The sequence below is a fragment of the Scyliorhinus canicula genome, chromosome 1 (genome assembly GCF_902713615.1).
Source record: "Scyliorhinus canicula chromosome 1, sScyCan1.1, whole genome shotgun sequence".
Taxonomy (NCBI): Eukaryota; Metazoa; Chordata; class Chondrichthyes; order Carcharhiniformes; family Scyliorhinidae; genus Scyliorhinus; species Scyliorhinus canicula.
In genome coordinates this window covers 255074508-255093558 of record NC_052146.1, presented here as the reverse complement: position 1 = coordinate 255093558, position 19051 = coordinate 255074508, and the positions used below count along the sequence as shown (strand labels likewise).

General features: G+C 46.8%; 1 protein-coding gene across 7 annotated transcripts in view; it reads left to right on the top strand.

The window, feature by feature from the left end:
• Positions 1-19051, top strand: part of ush2a (Usher syndrome 2A (autosomal recessive, mild)) — a 1354742-nt gene that overhangs the window by 176815 nt on the left and 1158876 nt on the right. For all 7 annotated transcript variants that reach the window (XR_005462328.1, XM_038811752.1, XM_038811743.1 and 4 more), the window contains exons 5-7: positions 6410-6473; positions 6665-6959; positions 16775-16962. Coding sequence is in view for 6 of the 7 variants with exons in the window: in XM_038811752.1 (XP_038667680.1) it covers positions 6410-6473; positions 6665-6959; positions 16775-16962 (547 nt within the window). In the remaining variant the exon portion in view is untranslated. The remainder of the gene's footprint in view (positions 1-6409; positions 6474-6664; positions 6960-16774; positions 16963-19051) is intronic.

Sequence of the window (19051 nt, the reverse complement as noted above, 5' to 3'; positions counted from 1 at the left end):
TCGTCAACCACGCGTGACGGCTGCGAACTGTATCCAGCGCCGCCACAGTCAGTGGGGAAGAGCCATTCCATTGATCAGGGGCTTCGGCGGGGGCTGGGGGGACTGGTGGGGATGGCGAGGGGGGTTACAGGGGGGCACTATCTGGCAGGCCAGGTCTGCGCACGGCTGGCGCCATGTTGTACGGCGCGACCGTTGCAGGTCGGCACTGTGTGCATGCGCGGCCACAGACCCGGCAATTCTCTATCCGTATCTGCAGGTAAAGCTGGGGGATTAATGTGGCGCGGCGGGCAGCCCCCACCGAGCGGAGCATCGGTGTGGGGGCGCCGCTGACTTTGTCGTTGTAATACTAGACACATGCTCCGGACATAGTCTCAAAATCGAAGAATCCAGCCCATTGTGTGAAGTGCTTACATATCACTGACGAGGGGGATACTGAACTTTGCCACCTCCTGCCAGCCAACCTACAGCCACACAGCAGAGCCAGGATGGAGTTGTCAGTAGTTGAGAAGGTCACTGTCATCCTCAATTTTAATGCCAGTGGATTATTCCAGGCAGGAGCAAGTAACATGAGCAACATCTCGCAGTTACTCAATATGCATTGCTGCATCAGGGAAGTCATAGAGGTCCTGGATAGAAAGGGGGGAACTTCATCAGCTTCTCACTGACCAGAAAGAAACATGAGAAAAGAGGACATGAATTTTCCAGGCTGGCGAGATTCCCAAAGATTCAGGGTGTAATTGACTGCAAGCATATAGTTCTACAAGCTCCACATGTTAGGAACATAGGAATTAGGGGTAGGCAATTCAGCCCTTCGAGCCTGCTCCGCCATTCAGTCAGATCATGGCTGATCTCTTCCTGGTCTCAAATCGACCTCCCTGCCTTAACGTTAATGGCGAGCTGTTTTGTAACTGCAATGGCTCCCATTCTGTTAACATTATGTTGGTGGATTACAATGCCCAGTGGATTCCCTCAGTGAGTGCACATTATCCTGGCCTCGAGGTTTGCTAGTGTCACACGGGAGGGTTTAAATTAGTATGGCAGGGGGGTGGGTACCGGAGCAATAGGTCAGAAGGTGAAAGCATTGAGGGAGAACTAGGGAATAGGGCCAGTCTGGCTCTGAGGAAGAGCAGACAGGGAGATGTTGCTGAAAACAGCGGGCCTGAAGTGCATATGTTTTAATGCAAGAAATATTACGGGTAAGGCAGATGAACTTAGAGCTTGGATTAGTACTTGGAACTATGATGTTGTTGCCATTACAGAGACCTGGTTGCGGGAAGGACAGGATTGGCAGCTAAACGTTCCAGGATTTAGATATTTCAGGCAGGATAGAGGGGGATGCAAAAGGGGTGGCAGAGTTGCGCTACTGGTTCGGGAGAATATCACAGCTGTACAACGGGAGGACATCTCAGAGGGCAGCGAGGCTATATGGGTAGAGATCAGGAATAAGAAGGGTGTAGTCACAATATTGGGGGTTTCCTACAGGCCTCCCAACAGCCAGCAGGAGATAGAGGAGCAGATAGGTAGACAGATTTTGGAAACGAGTAAAAACAACAGGGTTGTTGTGATGGGAGACTTCAACTTCCCCAAAATTGACTGGGACTCACTTAGTGTTAGGGGCTTAGACGGGGCAGAGTTTGTAAGGAGCATCCAGGAGGGCTTCTTAAAACAATATGTAGATAGTCCAACTAGGGAAGGGGCTGTACTGGACCCAGTATTGGGGAATGAGCCCGGCCAGGTGGTAGAAGTTTCAGTAGGGGAGCATTTCGGGAACAGTGACCACAATTCAGTAAGTTCTAAAGTGCTGGTGGACAAGGATAAGAGTGGTCCTAGGGTGAATATGCTAAATTGGGGGCAGGCTAATTATAACAATATTAGGTGGGAACTGAATAAACTAGATTGGGGGCAGATGTTTGAGGGTAAATCAATATCTGACATGTGGGAGGCTTTCAAATGTCAGTTGAAAGGAATTCAGGACCGACATGTTCCTGTGCGGAAGAAGGAAAAATACGGCAAATTTCGGGAACCTTGGATAACGAGAGATATTGTTGGCCTCGTCAAAAAGAAAAAGGAGGCATTTGTCAGGGCTAGAAGGCTGGGAACAGACAAAGCCTGTGTGGAATATAAGGAACGTAGGAAGGAACTTAAGCAAGGGGTCAAGAGGGCTAGAAGGGGTCATGAAAAGTCATTGGCAAATACGGTTGAGAAAAATCACAAGGCTTTCTACAAATACGTAAAAAGCAAGAGGGTATCCAGGGAAAGGGTTGGCCCACTGAAGGATAGGCAAGGGAATCTATGTGTGGAGCCAGAGGAAACGGGCGAGGTACTAAATGAATACTTTGCATCAGTATTCACCAAAGAGAAGAAATTGGTGGATGTTGAGTCTGGAGAAGGGTCTGTAGATAGCCTGGGTCACATTGAGATCCAAAAAGACGAGGTGTTGGGCGTCTTGAAAAATATTAAGGTAGATAAGTCCCCAGGGACTGATGGGAGCTACCCCAGAATACTGAAGGAGGCTAGAGTGGAAATTGCTGAGGCCTTGACAGAAATCTTTGGATCCTCACTGTCTTCAGGTGATGTCCCGGAGGACTGGAGAATAGCCAATGTTGTTCCTTTGCTTACGAAGGGTAGCAAGGATAATCCAGGGAACTACAGGCCGATGAGCCTTACATCAGTGGTAGGGAAATTACTGGAGAGAATTCTTCGAGACAGGATCGGCTCCCGTTTGGCAGCAAATGGACGTATTAGCGAGAGGCAGCATGGTTTTGTGAAAAGGAGGTTGTGTCTCACTAACTTGATAGACTTTTTCGAACAGCTCACAAAGATGATTGATGCAGGTAGGGCAGTGAATGTTGTCTATATGGACTTCAGTAAGGGTTTTGACAAGTTCCTTCATGGTAGAGTGGTGCAAAAGGTGAAGTCACATGGGATCAGGAGTGAGCTGGCAAGATGGATACAGAACTGGCTAGGTCATAGAAGGCAGCGAGTAGCAATGGAAGGGTGCTTTTCTAATTGGAGGGCTGTGACAAGTGGTGTTCCGCAGGGATCAGTGCTGGGACCTTTGCTGTTTGTAGTATATATGAATGATTTGGAGGAAAATGTAACTGGTCTGATTAGTAAGTTTGCAGACGACACAAAGCTTGGTGGAATTGCGGATAGCGATGAGGACTGTCAGAGGATGTAGCAGGATTTCGATCGTTTGGAGACTTGGCAGAGAGATGGCAGATGGAGTTTAATCCGGACAAATGTGAGGTAATGCATTTTGGAAGGTCTAATGCAGGTAGGGAATATACAGTGAATGGTAGAACCCTCAAGAGTATTGATAGTCAGAGAGATCTAGGTGTACAGGTCCACAGGTCACTGAAAGGGGCGACACAGGTGGAAAAGGTAGTCAAGAAGGCATACGGCATGCTTGCCTTCATTGGTCGAGGCATTGAGTATAAATATTGGCAAGTAATGTTGCAGCTGTATAGAACCTTAGTTAGGCCACACTTGGAGTATAGTGTTCAATTCTGGTCGGCACACTACCAGAAGGATGTGGAGGCTTTAGGGATGGTGCAGAAGAGATTTACCAGGATGTTGCCTGGTATAGAGTGCATTAGCTATGAGGAGCGGTTGAATAAACTCTGTTTGTTCTCACTGGAACGACGGAGGTTGAGGGGCGACCTGTTGGAGGTCTACAAAATTATGAGGGGCAGAGTGGATAGTCAAGAGGCTTTTTCCCAGGGTAGAGGGGTCAATTACTAGGGGGGAAAAGTTTAAGGTGCGGGCGGCAAGGTTTAGAGGAGATGTACGAAGCACGTTTTTTACACAGAGGGTAGTGGGTGCCTGGAACTCGCTGCCGGAGGAGGTGGTGGAAGCAGGGACGGTAGTGACATTTAAGGGGCATCTTGACAAATACATGAATAGGATGGGAATAGAGGGATACGGACCCATGAAGTGTAGAAGATTTTAGTTTAAACGGGCAGCATGGTCGGCACAGGCTTGGAGGGCCGAAGGGCCTGTTCCTGCACTGTACTTTTCTTTGTTTTGTTTCCGAGCAGCAGCTGCCAAGTATTCATCCTGTGTGCCAGCCATGCATACCTGCCTTCTTTGGCCACCTTTGAGAATCAGTGTGGATGCTTAGGGACAAGGGTCACCAACTGTACAGCTCACTAATGATTCCCATGCACGGACAGGGTGCCCACATGCAGACACCAGAAACACTGTGGAGCAAATTATTGGTGTCCAAAATTCCTGGTCTGCTCGGGGGAGCTTTCTATTACTTGATGGGGACCCATGCCTCAGGTGAACAGAGGCCACCTTGGGAAGAAGAAGTGGAAAAGGAAGGGAAAAGGTATCCAGGATCCCTATGCTCCAGGTAGGCTGTCCATGAGCAGCTAAGCTCCGGTTTCCTGCGGTTACAACTCCACATCACAGTTGCTCCCAAATTCCTACCTTTCAATCAAACTACTACATACAATAATTGTTTCCTCTTGCTCAAATACAAAAATAAAAGCAGATAACGTGAGGATAGAAACAATAAAAGAATGGCTAAATTTGCATGGAAATTACCAATCTACCATTGGCAATGAGCAAACAGCGACCAAGAATAAAAGTAGGAAGGAAGAGGAAGGGCATTCACTCCGAATGTGTTTTGAAGAGGTTTTCAGTTCCTATCTTATTTGGTTGATAATCTGAATTGCATACCATTGGCAGTAAGGGGAACGATTTAACGACCGCGTTGCACACGACCCGGATCCACTGGTTAAATTGTGGGAGAGGCCGAACTGGGGATACACGCCAGGCATGAACTGGTTCACAATCTAACCAGCCCTCTCCAGTTACTGGGTTCAGATCCCTCCCAGACATGGTGACGCATCAATTTACAGCAATTAAGGGCAATCAGCATCTCGTTAGCGAGATGTAAGTGCAATCTACTGCCTCCAGAGAGCTAACCGGCTCCCCAGCGATAGATCACACAGGCCGTTTATCGCTGTTCCACACAAATGTGGACCAGGCATACTCTGTGTGGCCACGATGCCCAGGTGCCAAGGTGGCACTACCAAGAGCCAGGTCCTGACGGGCCATGCCCATGAAAGGAGGGATGAGGAAGGATATGAAGGGTGGTGAGATGAAGGGCAGGATTGAAGAGACCTCTTAAAGGTTGGGGGGTGAAGGTGGGGGTCCTGAAATCGGAGGCAAAAGTGGGGAGGCATGAAAAGGGGGGCACTCAACAACCCCAGAGCGGGGTATCCTCATCTGAGGGAGTGTGGGGTAATGCCCATGTGTGTGGGATGGGGTGGTGGCATTGCCCATGGGTGGGGGTGTGTGGGGGGCCCACAAACTCACTTAGCGATCAGGGCATCCTTTCAAAATTGTGGCCCGATCTCTGAGGAGCCCCTCTCACTAGCAAGTTCAGCTACGCACTGCTGAAAACATTTCTAAGTGTGGGATGGACTGCAGAGAAACTCCCCAAGGCCCATAAAACCGACTACGGCTGCTATCTACCAGCCGTGTTCTGCTGGAACCGGGGTGCAAAGCAGCTGGTAGCTCCTAGGAAAGGCATCCTCCGGGATTCCCGATGGCTGTTACGTCTTTCGAGGTCGAACAAAATCTTGTGAAACGTCATGTTCTGGGTCCCGTCCATCGTGGGTTGAAGAACCACTTAGCCGTACTCGCGCTGGATCTGACAGCCACACGGCATCTATCAGCCTCACCAAGGAGACTCGAGCCGGGCGCAGTTCAGTACTGTTCCTCACATATGGGAACCAGTTGGAATGGTGCCTGAAAGTGGGGGAGGGGTTCTCACTGGAAGCACTCTGTTCGTTGGCCTCCGGACATGGTGGCACCCTAGCATTTAGCCTGCACCGGGATCGGACCTAGAGATGCCCCACCCATGTGAGGTGGGGTGTGGGATTTCGATGATCCCCGTATAAGTGAGTTGGGCTTTGCGGGGAGGTCTGGCGGTTGATTCCAGGCGGGGGAGGGGGTTGAGAAGTTGAAAAATGGCACCCCAATCTCTTCCTGCACGGATGGGCTCCGCTCGCCGGGGTGACTCCGTCTGGGCACTAATAAACAGAGTGGCATTAAATAGCAGGGTCTTTCCTCAGGCTACAAGCGCCAGGCACGACGCCGCTAATCATGGCCAGAATGGACTCCAGTTTTTTAGTTTGATGGCGCCCTCTGTGTGGGTAAATACCCGTATGGACCTCACCGAAAGAGCCAGCGGAAACACCCCGCCAAACCCGCTAAAACTTACACTTAGAAACGTTTCTGTTAAATCGCACCAAGAGTTGTGACAGATTAAAACCATTAAGATGTAAGTAATTTGCAATAAACCTTCCCGCAATGTGCTGACCCAATGTTCTACCCGTGCCTATTTGGCAAGTGCCTTATAATCATATTGACCTTTTTGATGACTATTTCACAGGCTCTGAGCAGTTCATTGGTCGAATGCAAGATTTACGATTCTATCAAACAGCTCTCACAAATAGGTACGTTCATCTCCGTAGTTTTTTAATGCTGTCTTGGCATTAACGTTTGACCATTGGCATTAACATTTCATCAAAAGTGTGAATTAATGGGATAAATGCAAAAAGCCATTTGAATGAAATTGCATGCTATTTGATTGATTTTACCTTCTGACTTTGGATTTGTTGTCTTTATTGTTTTTTTTATACGACAGAGAAATTCATGAAGTGTTTTCTGGTAAATTACCATTCATACACACCCAGCCAAATTGTCGCTGCCCAGGGACACACCCACGAGTTCATCCACTTGTACAAAGATACTGCATTCCAAATGGTGCTGATGACACCACTAATGACCGGGTGCTTCGACTGAATTTACATGGTCATCCATTAAATTACATCAATGATGAGGACATCGGGACATCATGGGTCTCCTCTGTGTTCACTGATCTAGCTCAGTTGGACAATGGAGTCAGCATAACTGTTGATTTGCAGAATGGGCAATATGAGGTAAATTGAGTCATGTTAGTTTGAAAAGAATATCTTAATTTTAAAACAATTAAAATGTTGAAATAATTGAACGTATGCAATAAAAAATATTGTGCTGAAACAGTGACTGTCAAACATACTGCAGCTTTTTGGCTTTTGTTATGCTGGAGGGAAAATAAAGTAGAAGACTGATATAATGATAAGCGTGCAAAATAGAGGACGCAATTCAGCAACCACATTACACCCGGCCCGCTCCGAATGGCAAGCTCCCAATCACGCCACAAAATGATGGGGATATCATTTACCTGATTTGCATTCATTTCAATCTCATTGACGAGATTGAAGTCGAATGCAGTGGCCTCCCGGGAATTACCCGACTCCCCAGCGGGAAGTCATGCGGGCATCGTTTAGTACTCCTTTTCAAAAACAAAAACCTGTGCAATGGTTACTGGGGAAAAGTGAGGAGGTTAGGAGCCATTTCTATTTTCAAGCAAGCAGTACTAAACAATGCCCGCGTGACTTCCCACTGAGGAGTCGGGTAATTCCTGCAGGCCGGGGTCAAAGGGCTCCAGATGTAGCCGGGGGTGAGTGTGCAGAGCAATATTTGCCAGCACACCTGGCTCGCTGAATGGCACTCTGAGAGAAGGCAGGACAGTCATGGTAAGGGAGGTCATGATGTAGCTGCATGGAACTTTGGTAAGGCCTGAGCAATTCTGGTTGCCACATTATAGGAAGGATGTAATTGCATTGCAGGGGATGCAGAGAAGTTTCACCAGAATGTTGCTTGGGATGGAACATTTAAGTTATGAAGAGAAGTTAGATAGGCTTGGGATGTTATTTCTGGAGCAGAGGGGTGACCTGATTGAGGTGTACAAGGTTATGAGGGGCATGGACTGGGTGGATAGGGAGCAGCTATTCTCCTTAGTTGAAGGGTTAGTCATGAGGAGACACAAGTTCAAAGTGAGGGGTGGGAGGTTTAGGGGGAATTTGAGGGGAAACGTTTTTACCCAGAAAGTGGTGATGGTCTGGAATGCACTGCCTGATAGCGTGGTAGAGGCGGGATGCCTTTCAGCCTTCAAAAAGTACCTGGATGAGTACTTGGCACATCATAACATTCAAGGCTAATGATTGTCTGTCTCTCTCCTTCTCCAATTTCCTCCAGATATATCTATGATTGCTGGGGTCGATCCTGCGGAGGCTTCCCTCACATAGCTTGTGGCAGGCAAGGCAGACACACTTCGTAGAAGGCAGCAGCGACAATGCAGGCTGGAGGCGGCACCCCTTGTGCGGGGGGCCGTCGCATACTCTGAAGACCCAGCTGCCCATCAGGCCGAGGAATAACCCAGAAGGGAGGCCAGCGACGTTGGTGTCGTTGGTCATTCAATGAGCTGATGGGCACCATGTTCCGCAGAAGACTGCGTCTGAGCAGAGAGACAGCGCACTCCATGGAGGAGGAGGATACATGCATGAAGGTCACTGCATCCCTAAACCTCTATGCCACTGGGTCATTCCAAGGCTTGAGCAGGGATCTTTGTGGCATATCCCAATCTGCAGCCCACAGGTGCATCTGGGAGGTGACGGCTGCTCTGTATGCCCGAGCATCAGAAAATATCACTTTTGAGCTGGAATAGGCCCACCAAATGCCCGGGCTGCAGGATTTCCTGCCGTTGCCAGGATGCCCCAGATCCAGGGTGTGTTCAATGTTGTCCTGCGAGAACCATGGCATCAGAGAGTCTCGTTTATTAACAGGAAGTGGTTCCACTCCCTGAATCATGTGCGACCACCGGCTCAGAATGCATGTGTGTGCGCGTTATTCTGGGAACGTGCATGACAGCTATATACTGGGGCACTCAGATATCCTCAGATATTCGAGGACCACCCCAGGCTGGCGGTTGGCTCATGGGGGACAAGGGATACCCGTTGAGATCATGGCTGATGACTCCAGTGCGGAGGCCTCACGCTGAGACGGAGTCTTGCTACAATGAGGCTCATGCTGCCACATGTTCTATCATTGAGCGGTGCTAAAAATGTGGTTCCGCTGTCTGGACTGTGTTGTGTTTGGTGTCCGATGTCTGGCAAGATAGTGGTAAGATAGCGATCAAATGCTGATCGAAATGCCTAACGATTTCATCATATTTCTTACAATCCTCCTCATTGTCGAATTTAAATGAGTTATACAATTCAATTGCTTGTGGACCTGCCGTCAGCAGCAATGCGATTCGCTTTCATCAGGCTGGGCCTGCAGGCTGTAGCCACCTAGGGTGGCCACGTCCCGATTCCAAAATGGATACTCACAAAGAGTGCAGGGAAAAATGGACAGCACTAGAAAAACAAACAGGTGCAAGGTTTTCTGTGGATTGGAACTTGCAGAGCCCAGACAGAACTGAAACTACACGCCATTAGCATAGTAATGAGCTATAGCCAGGGACAAAAAGAAACATTGAAACAATCGGTACCAGGACAAATTCCCCTGCACCAGTGGAGACTAAAACAAAGGCAGGCCAACGGTTACCTAGAGCCTGCCCAACGATTGGGGAACGACCCCGTTATTGGAGAGAATCGATACAAACGATTGGGACATGGTCCAATTAATTGGGACCAAGTCCAGGGTCTGCCCAGAAGGGCGCGAAACCCTGGGGGCTATAAAACAGAGTCCCCAAGGTCAGTTCGCTCTCTTAAGAACTCTTGAACTTTCCATCTTCACCTTGGCATTTGGCTCTCAGCGACGAGAGGCCGGCCAAACACCAGCCAAGTAAGTCTAAGGTCAACGCACGCTACGAGATAGGCGCTCCTAGCTACTATTCTATACCAGTTCGAAGCCAGCAGTATTAGAACCGGACAACGGCCATTGTTCCTCTGACTGAGTGGGCACTCGAAGCTAAGTATAGGCTTTTAGTAGTAGTTGTAGTTTAGTGAGTAGAGTTTGTGCATGAGTAATAATTGACTGTGTGTGTAAATAAATGTGCATTGATTTCAAACTTACTAACTGGTGTATCGAGTCATTGATCAGTATTCGGTTTTGAACCTTGTGGTGGTATCAGAAAGATACCTGGCGACTCTTGAGCAAAGGTAATTAAAACAGAGCAAATTAAGGGAAAGCATAACGAGCAACAAGGCTTAAGGCCAAAACTTAGAGTTTGAACTGTTTTCTTTGCCTTACCGGATATCTGAAACTGGTGGGGGGTTTTCAGTCCTTCCATCTCGTGCTTCAATGTCTTCTAGTGCGTTGAGTCACCACAAGCTGCAGTTCACCAGATTGGTCTGTCCGCCAAATTCCTAACTTTGTCACTGCCGTTGTTATCTTCAGATCTTCAGCACTCTTGGTACCATGTTGTTTTTGGTGTTCAATGTCTAGCAAGGAATCTGCCAAATGACTTGACTTGTCCAAACCAGGATCTTTATTAAATCGCACATGGTAAGATAGTGATCTATTACAGAGCAAGTTATCATGGAGCTTCTTTGTATTCCTCTGGAACAACACCCAGCATGACTGTTCACTTGCATGTCTTGCAACCATCTCCTGATGGCTGCATGTGCCCCCACTTATAGTGGAACGCCTTGTCACATGACCACTGTCCTGAGACCACATGATGTGTTTGTATCGCCACCTGCTCGTTGGTGTTCGCACTACCAGCCACCTATGATATTGCTTACAGGCATATCACCAAAGGCTGCTCTGGCAATACGTTGCAGTACAGCACCAAGAGGGTCTCTGGCTTTGTTGTGATCTGCTGTGCCATCCACAACCTGGCACAGGAGCAGGGCAACATGCTGGACGAGGATGAAGAGGAGGAACATGCGGCCACGTCCGTGGAGGAGGAGCAGGAGGGACCGGACGACGAGCACAAGGAGGACCCGGAGAATGGAGGACAAGTGGTGGCAAGGGTCCGACATGCTAGAAGGATTAGGGAGACCCTCATAGCCTCCAGATTTGCATGACAGGAGGTTCTGTGTCTGTCAGCTCGACAGCAACCACATCGCACCACTCATTCCACAATCACCCTTTTTCTCCTTTATTTCTGCCCCATTTTTATCTTGCTTAAATTGCCACTGCTCCCACACCGGCGTCAGCACTTAGTCTACAAATCAGAGAATGCAGCCCAGGGTGTCTAGAGGTAAATCAGTGGTACAAGCATAAACGCAGATATTTTGCAGAGGGCAGGGCAGTGTCAAGGAAATTCCTGGTGCAGGACTCCCTTTCCCTCTGAGGTTTTCTTTGATGTTCTGGACTGTTTGAGACAGTCAGACCTGCCTCTCCTCCATGCACCTTCTCCTCGTTTCAGATTCACTGTAGTCTTATTACTGCCTCAGCCCTGAGGTTTGGTCTTTTACATCCTTCCTCTGGCCATTCCAACCATAGGCCTTCCATGATCATTCATCCATTATTTCTGTTCCCATTACAGATATTATTAAGTGGTTCTTTTTCCTGGCTCTGTTCTTTTCCCCTTTCGAGCTGTTATCAACATGGCCCACCCATCTTGGCTATTGTACGATCTCTGACCTACCTTTCCTTTTTAAGGTCTTTGTAGACATTGCCAGGTCTCAGTATTGCACTCATCTTTCCTATAATTCCTTGCTTGAATCCCTTCAGTCTGCTTTCCATAATGATCTGCACCTCTGGCTGTGGTGCATTATTCTTCTTGTCCTCCTTACCTCCCTGAGCTTTATCATTGCTGGCAATATCATCCTGTTCCATCTGCTCTCCACTATTGTCTAGCTGCATGGAAATGCCCTGATAGCCGCTGTTTCCAAGATCATCGTATATTGCCCCACACTGGTGTAACGTCAAAAACTGAAACTGTTTGTGATGATCACGCCAGGAGCTCGGAGGTAAATATAACCTGGGCTGGCACTGCTGGGCTGGCACTGCTGGGATGGCACAGCCATGTTGACACTGCCCTGATAGCACTGCCAAATTGGTACTGCCAGGTTTGCATTACCAGGGACGAAGCCTCCAGGGAACCCCATTTGGGCATCCCATTATGTGGGGGGTGAGCGGTGATGTTGGGTGGGGGTAAGGGGGGCGATGCCAGTAATGCTGTAGAGGGAGGGGGCTCTAATGCCCCGATGCTTGCGATGATAGAGTTGGGGGTTGTTTAACTTCAATTTCAGATGAAGCCGGGCTTGTTGGCATCTTTAGGCCCGACCCTCCAGAATAATGGTGCAAGTACACCATCTGCCCTATTTTGGACAAGGTGTCAGAATATCTGGAGAGAAAATCTGTCTATTTCGCTGAGGAGAAACACACTGGTTTTCAGTCAGAACCTCACACTTGGCCATTTTTTGGGAAAACTCCGCCCATTATTGCACCAGGGATTATTTTTATTCAACCATGATTACAGACATTAAAGATTAGTAGGGTGACCTCATGGTGCCTTTACTTGGTATTGCTGTTAAGCAGTTTCTTATTTCAAATCTATACTCAAGAATCATAAAACGGTTACAGTATTCTGGTCTATTCCTCTGATTCCATAGCTTGCCAAGAAGTTTGTCCTTGGTTCATCGGCTGCTTTTGTTATGACTCATCATATCTGTTAATGCTCTTTTTAATAGAAACACGGAAGTCCAAACTGAGTAAAAGTAAGAACAAAGTTTTGTTTATAAACAGTATTTACACTCCCCGGTAGGTCCCTACTGGGTATTTCCTTCGGCAGTGCCTTACTGGCCGACCTTATGTACGCTGGGGAATTGAGATACCCCACTCCTAGCGGGGGAGCTTGTACACCACAAGGAGCATGGGGAAAAATGCATTCTCACCCAGTAGGCCCCGTGTGGGATATTACATTCCTCCTCCCCAAAGTCCGAAGACCCCCTCGACGAGCGATGAGACAGAGAAGGAGGAGCGGACAGAGGATGTCGAACTCCCTTTTGCTCCGGTGAGTCCTCATGGAGCTGATGCACTGGATCAATCGCCGTATATCCCGTTAGCGAACTTCGACAGCAGCAGGAACGATGTGGCGGACGATCATCAGGAAGCAGCTGAACCACCGAGTGTGTGTCCGAGACCTCCTTTTTTCTCTCCCTACAGATCCTGAGACCGGAAGGCTGTAGTGTGCCTAACCGGAAGATGAGATGTTGTTCCTCCAGTTTGTGTTGAGCTTCAATGGAACATTGCAGCAGGCCGAGGACAGACATGTGGGCATGGGTGCAGGGTCTTGTGTTAAAATGGCAAGCAACAGGAAGGTCAGGGTCCTGAATGCGCACAGACTGAAGATGCTCAGCAAAGCCATCACCCGCCTGGTCTCTCCGATATAGAGGTGACCACATTGGGAGCAGCGAATACAATAGATCAAATTGGAAGAGATGCAAGTGAAACACTGCTTAACCTGGAATGAGTGTTTTGGGCCTGGGATGTTAAGCATGGAAGAGGTAAAGGGGCAGGTGTTACACCTTCAGCGATTGCATAGGAAGGTGCCATGGGTGATGGGAGAGATATTGGGTATGGTGGGGGAGCACACTAGATTATGTCGGAGGGAATGGTCTCTGAGGAATGCTGACAGAGGGAGTGAAGTGAAGATGTGTTTGGTGGTGGCATCATGCTGGAGTTGGCAAAAATGGCAGAGGATTATGCTTTGCATACGGAGGCTAGTGGGATGAAATGTGAGAATGAGTGGGACTCTATCCGAGTTCTGGGAGGGAGGGGAGGGGGCGAGGGTAGTGGCGCGGGAGGTGGACCACACACTGTTGAGGGCCCTATCAACAACTGTAGGTGGGAAATCACAGTTGAGGAAGAAGGAACACATTTCGGAAAACCGTTTCAACACCACCTCGGGGTTCTCCAAATGTACTTGTTCCATGGCCCCTGTAACTAACAGGTCATCTAGGTAAACCTCAATGTGTGACAATCCATGCAGGATATTCTCCATGATGCGTTGGAAGACTGCGCAAGCTGACAAGACTCCAAACAGAAGCCGGGTATATTCATAGAGTCCCTTGTGTATGTTACTTATAACGTACTTCCGTGAGACTTTATCGAGCTCCAGCTGGAGATAAGCGTTGCCTGTGTCCAATTTTGTGAATGTACAGCCACCTGCCAATGTAGCATATAAATTCTTGATGCCGTTGTCACTGGCAATTTATACTGTCCGCAGAGGGGGCATTGTCTTATCCGGGTCATTAGAAGGCCCACCGGCGCTGCCCAATCAGCAAAGCACACTGGACGAATAATGCCCAAACTTTCCGAATGCTGAAGTTTGGTCTCAACCTTATAACATAGGGAACTGGGCAGGCATAAAAATATTGGGCCTGTGCTTTTAGGTCCACCTGAATTTTGGCCACGGCCACTTTAATGGTATCCAAGCTGAGCTGGAAAACCTGTGGGAATTTACTCAGTACCATACACAGGCCGTACACAGACCGTCAGACCTCACTTGGAGAATATGCTATCGTCCAACTGCAGCTGGTGTAGCCAATCACAGCCCAGCAGGCTGGGGCCATTTCCTTACACAACAATGAGAGAAAAGGACACTGAATGGCGCCCATAAACTCCGGAGTGAGAATGGACCCCACTTTATTCAGTCGTTCCCCAAGTGGGTCAAACGAGTCACCGTGTCAGCAAAGACAAATTATGCACTCCTTGCTTGATGAGATCAAAAGTGCTCTGCGCCACTACCAAAGTGAATGGTCCTGTATCCAATTCCATTTGGAGCATATGACCATTCACTTGTATCGGAACATGAATAGGGGCCACACTGGGCACTGCCAAATAATTGAGCTGCATCTCATCCACGGCCTCTTCCTCAGTGTCATCCAGATGCAAGGCTTACACCTACCCTGACGTAGGCGGCTGGACGCTCACCCTTTTGCTGCCGACGGGCATGCCTAGACCAGCGTCTATACGTAGCATATGGACCAGAATCACCTTTTGCCGAGCCCGGGCATGTCGCATGTCTCGGGTGTATGCTCTTCACCCAGAAGCCAGAGTCGCAGCAGCGTTCCGTCTGAGCCGCGGGATACCACGTGAGGGTTTCACCTCCATCCCTTCTATCTCTTGGATGCTGCATCCCGTGCTTTCTTGGGATAAGTAGATCTGCAGCACCTGCTGAGAAGTTAGGGACACTTCACCCAAAAGCTTTTTCTGGGTTTCCATATTGTTGATACCCCAGACCAAGCGGTTGCGGAGCATACAGGACAAAACAGTTCCATACTCAGAAAACCCGGCTCTCTTCCACAGGCGAGACACAAACTCAGTGACAGACTCACTGGAGGACCCCTTGCCATATTAAATCGATGTCTTTGAACGATTACTGACGGGGTTGGGTTAAAGTGTTCCGCCACGAGCCGGTCGAATGTTTGTGCATCCAGCGTTGCCGGGTCTGTGAGACTCCGGACACTCCAAACCTATGTGGTCCACAGGGTGTTAATAGCACGACTGTCTGGCACTCATTCTCCATGATACTGTTGATCCACAAGAAATAATGCATTCATTCAGCATATTGGTTCCAATCGTCAACACCGGCGTAAAATGCATCTTACCGCCCAAACAGAGGCATGGCAAATCAAAGAAATACAAACCTGGGTCCAGAAATCGGGGAGGTGGCTCAGCTGAGTAGGTTGCAGTGTCAATAGCAAACCAGTTTACTCCTTGTCACCAGTTTAATAAGGATGTGGGAGTTCCCACTGAGTAAAATAAGAACAAAGCTTTATTTACAAACAGTATTTACATTCCCCGGTAGACATCTCGGGTTTTCATTCCCCGGGTACTTTTTTCATCAGTGCCTCATAGTTGACCTTATATACCCTGGGTAATTGAGCTACCCCACCCCTAGCAGGGGAGCTCGTACTCCGCAAGGAGCATGGGGAAGCCAAGCATTCCCACCCCGTGGGCCCCATGTGGGATATTACAGCGATCTTTCTGTTTCCCAGCTTATAGTTAATGCGGTTTACATATCATTAAAGTTGTTCTTATTGCTAGAGATGTTTGGAGCAAATTTTCCCTTCAGTTGGATGAATTATCACATTTTTCATTTGAATACTGGGAAACCTAAAACTATTGTTTTTGGCACCTGCTGTAAACTCTGCTACCTTGCCAATAATGAGTTTTCCCCTTTGGGAATACAAGGCCCAATATTTGGAGAATAGAGAATGATCAAGGTGGCGGTGCGTGGTGGAAACCTCTTAAACAATTAATATCCTTAGGTGGTAATTCCTCTGTTATGACAGAAATTCATGCAATTATATGGAAGGTAATTTGATTCATGCAACACAGGAGGATGTTACCAACAACAGAAAATGTCATATTTCCTTGTGTGAGAGGGTAGCATGGTGGTGCAGTGGTTAGCACTGCTGCCTCACGGCACCGAGGACCAGGGTTCGATCCCGGCCCCGGGTCACTGTCCATGCAGAGTTTGCACATTCTCCCGTGTCTGCGTGGGTCTCACCCCACAACCCAAAGATGTGCAGGGTAGGTGGATTGGACACTCTAAATTGCCAGTTAATTGGAAAAAAAATTATTGGGCACTTTAAGTTAAAATATATATATATTGTGTAAATAGACAACTGAAATTATAATGACAATTACAAAAAACCAGCAAACCACCAAAGTCGTTTGGCCGTGAAAATCATAGGGAATCCCCAAACCCAGCTCTGAACTTGACATCATTGGCCTTATTCCATGAACCCTTACAAGTCTGACTAGAAAATCCCATAAGTGCCAGCGGCCGAGGGCAACAGGAAATGTGGACCAGTCAATGTTTTGTGTTTTATTATTTTTATGAAAAGGCAGTTTTATTGAATGTGACATCACCATCAACACTTCTGAACCTTCATTTGCGCAAAAGTGTTTGTTCACAAAATCAAGTATAATTTTGTTTCTTTCTCTTTTTCATTGTTTGTAGGTCTTCTATATTATTTTGCAGTTTAGTAGCCCTCAGCCAGAAGTTGTTAAGATTCAAAGAAAAAGGACGAGTGACTCTGAGTGGCTAGATTGGCAGTATTTTGCTCGAGATTGCCCAAGCATGTGTGGAATGGCCAATAATGCCCCCCTGGAACATCCAGACACTGTGAATTGCCTTCAGTTTCCTCGGTATGTTTATATTCTTTTCAGGGCAAGTGTATTAGGTGCCCGAGATGAGCCTTCAGCCTTTCACTCCCATCCCAATAATTAACTTTAAAAAATGAATATTTTGCATTAATATGAATAAAATTGTTGTACCAATAATAGATTTGTTTCACATGGAAAAGGAGAATATTATGATATTGATTGTACATTCTCATTGTTCTACGCATTTCACAGGATATGTACTCGAAGAAATGCACATTAGAATGTGCAATTTGGCTCACATGCTGCCATACTATGTGTACCTGCAACATTTACTATTTGATTTTATGCACATTTTACGCATTCAATAATCATCATGGTGGAATGGACTTGATCAAATTACGTTCCTTGATACTATTTACTGGTTCGCTGTTTTGGAATAATCATGTGGGTGTACAAATAAAACTGTTGCACAGAGTGGGGAGCATAATATGAAATTTTGGGAAAGACTGCAATGTAAACATTTGGAAATCTGTATGTTTGTCAGTATATGTGGATGTATATTAGTAGAACTAGACCTTTCCCACTGCAGAACCCTGTTTGTTTACTTAGGTAGTTTTCCGAATAGCTCATTCAGTTTACTGCTGCATCTACCTCTCCAAATTCTGCAGCTTTAGCCAACTACCTTGTTTGCCATGTGCTTGCACCAATCCTAACTCTTTGAAATCCCAATTGAGAATTGTATTTTCAGATTGCAGTGTAGCTATTGTGTCTGTCTAATTTGCTGGGCAGCATTCCATAAAAGGCCATTATGGAACTAACCCGTAGCTGAATTTGTATGCTAATCTTGAAGATTTGTCTGCTTTCACCTCATAAAACAATCAGTAAAATAATTTGTAAAATTATATTTTATTATGTAACCTGTTTATCAGAATTTCAAAGCACTAAAACCATTTTCTATTTATCTGTATATTACTTATCCAATTTTCTGTCATAATGGGGTAATATCTATTGTAAAACTCGAGTTAGCCATGAACAAAGCTGAATGTAGTATCACACACACAAGTTATTTCATATCTGCCATATGTGAAAATTATGGGATGATTATTCCTATGAATACATTAGCCCGTGAAAAGTGCTGACCATTGACTATTTTTAAATTGTTTTCACGCTTGTTTTTCAACATTTCTACAACCCTCTTTCTCAGTATTATATTTAACCTCAATCCTGTACATCTGTCTGTTCTCATTTTCCTTGATTTCCTTTATATTTCAATTTTAGTCATGTTCCTACCCTTTTCCATTTGTTTTATAAGCCTGCTTAATGTCATTGCCTACTTAAATAAATTGGCTGATAAATTGGGTGTGATAATAAGAAGGTTGTACTGCAGTACTGATGTAAAAGAAGATACAGGGCCACAGAACACCTCTTCATTAACAGTGCTCATTGAATACAATAGAAAGTGTGAACTAGCTGTAAGGTTTATTTTGATATAACATTGGAAGAGAAATAGGCCATTTAGCTCCTTGAGCCTCCTCCATTGTTCAGTGAGATCACAGCTGACCTGTGATTTAACTCTACATTCCCTCATTTGCTCCATATTCCGTAATGCCTTTGATGAGCAAAAATCTATCAATTTCAGATTTTAACAATAGCAATTGATCTGGCATCAATTCTATTTTGCAGAAGAGATGTAGAAATGTGGAATTATTCTCTATTTTAACACCTGACGAGTTTGGCACTGATGTTTAGACTATGTCCCCTTCGGCCTAGACTGCATAACGAGTAGAAATATTTTCTCTCTCATTACGACGTGTCCCAAGGTTCCCTAATGTTGCACTGGTTATCTTACTGGGGAAAATGAAGAGGAAGAGAGATGTAAGCAATCCTCAGGAGGCCCTCCAGACATATAAGTGGCAGACAATACCAGGAATGATGCCCCGATGACCTGGATACAGTGCCACAAAAAGTTCAATGAGCTCACAGAAGTGATCAAGGCAAATTAATGTATCTTCAAATGCATTTTGCATCAACTGCAAATGCTCCTCCTCAATGTACCACACCCCCATCACTCACCTACAATCAATCTCTGTCAATCAAGGCTCACAACTAGCATTCATAGTTTCAATTCTCT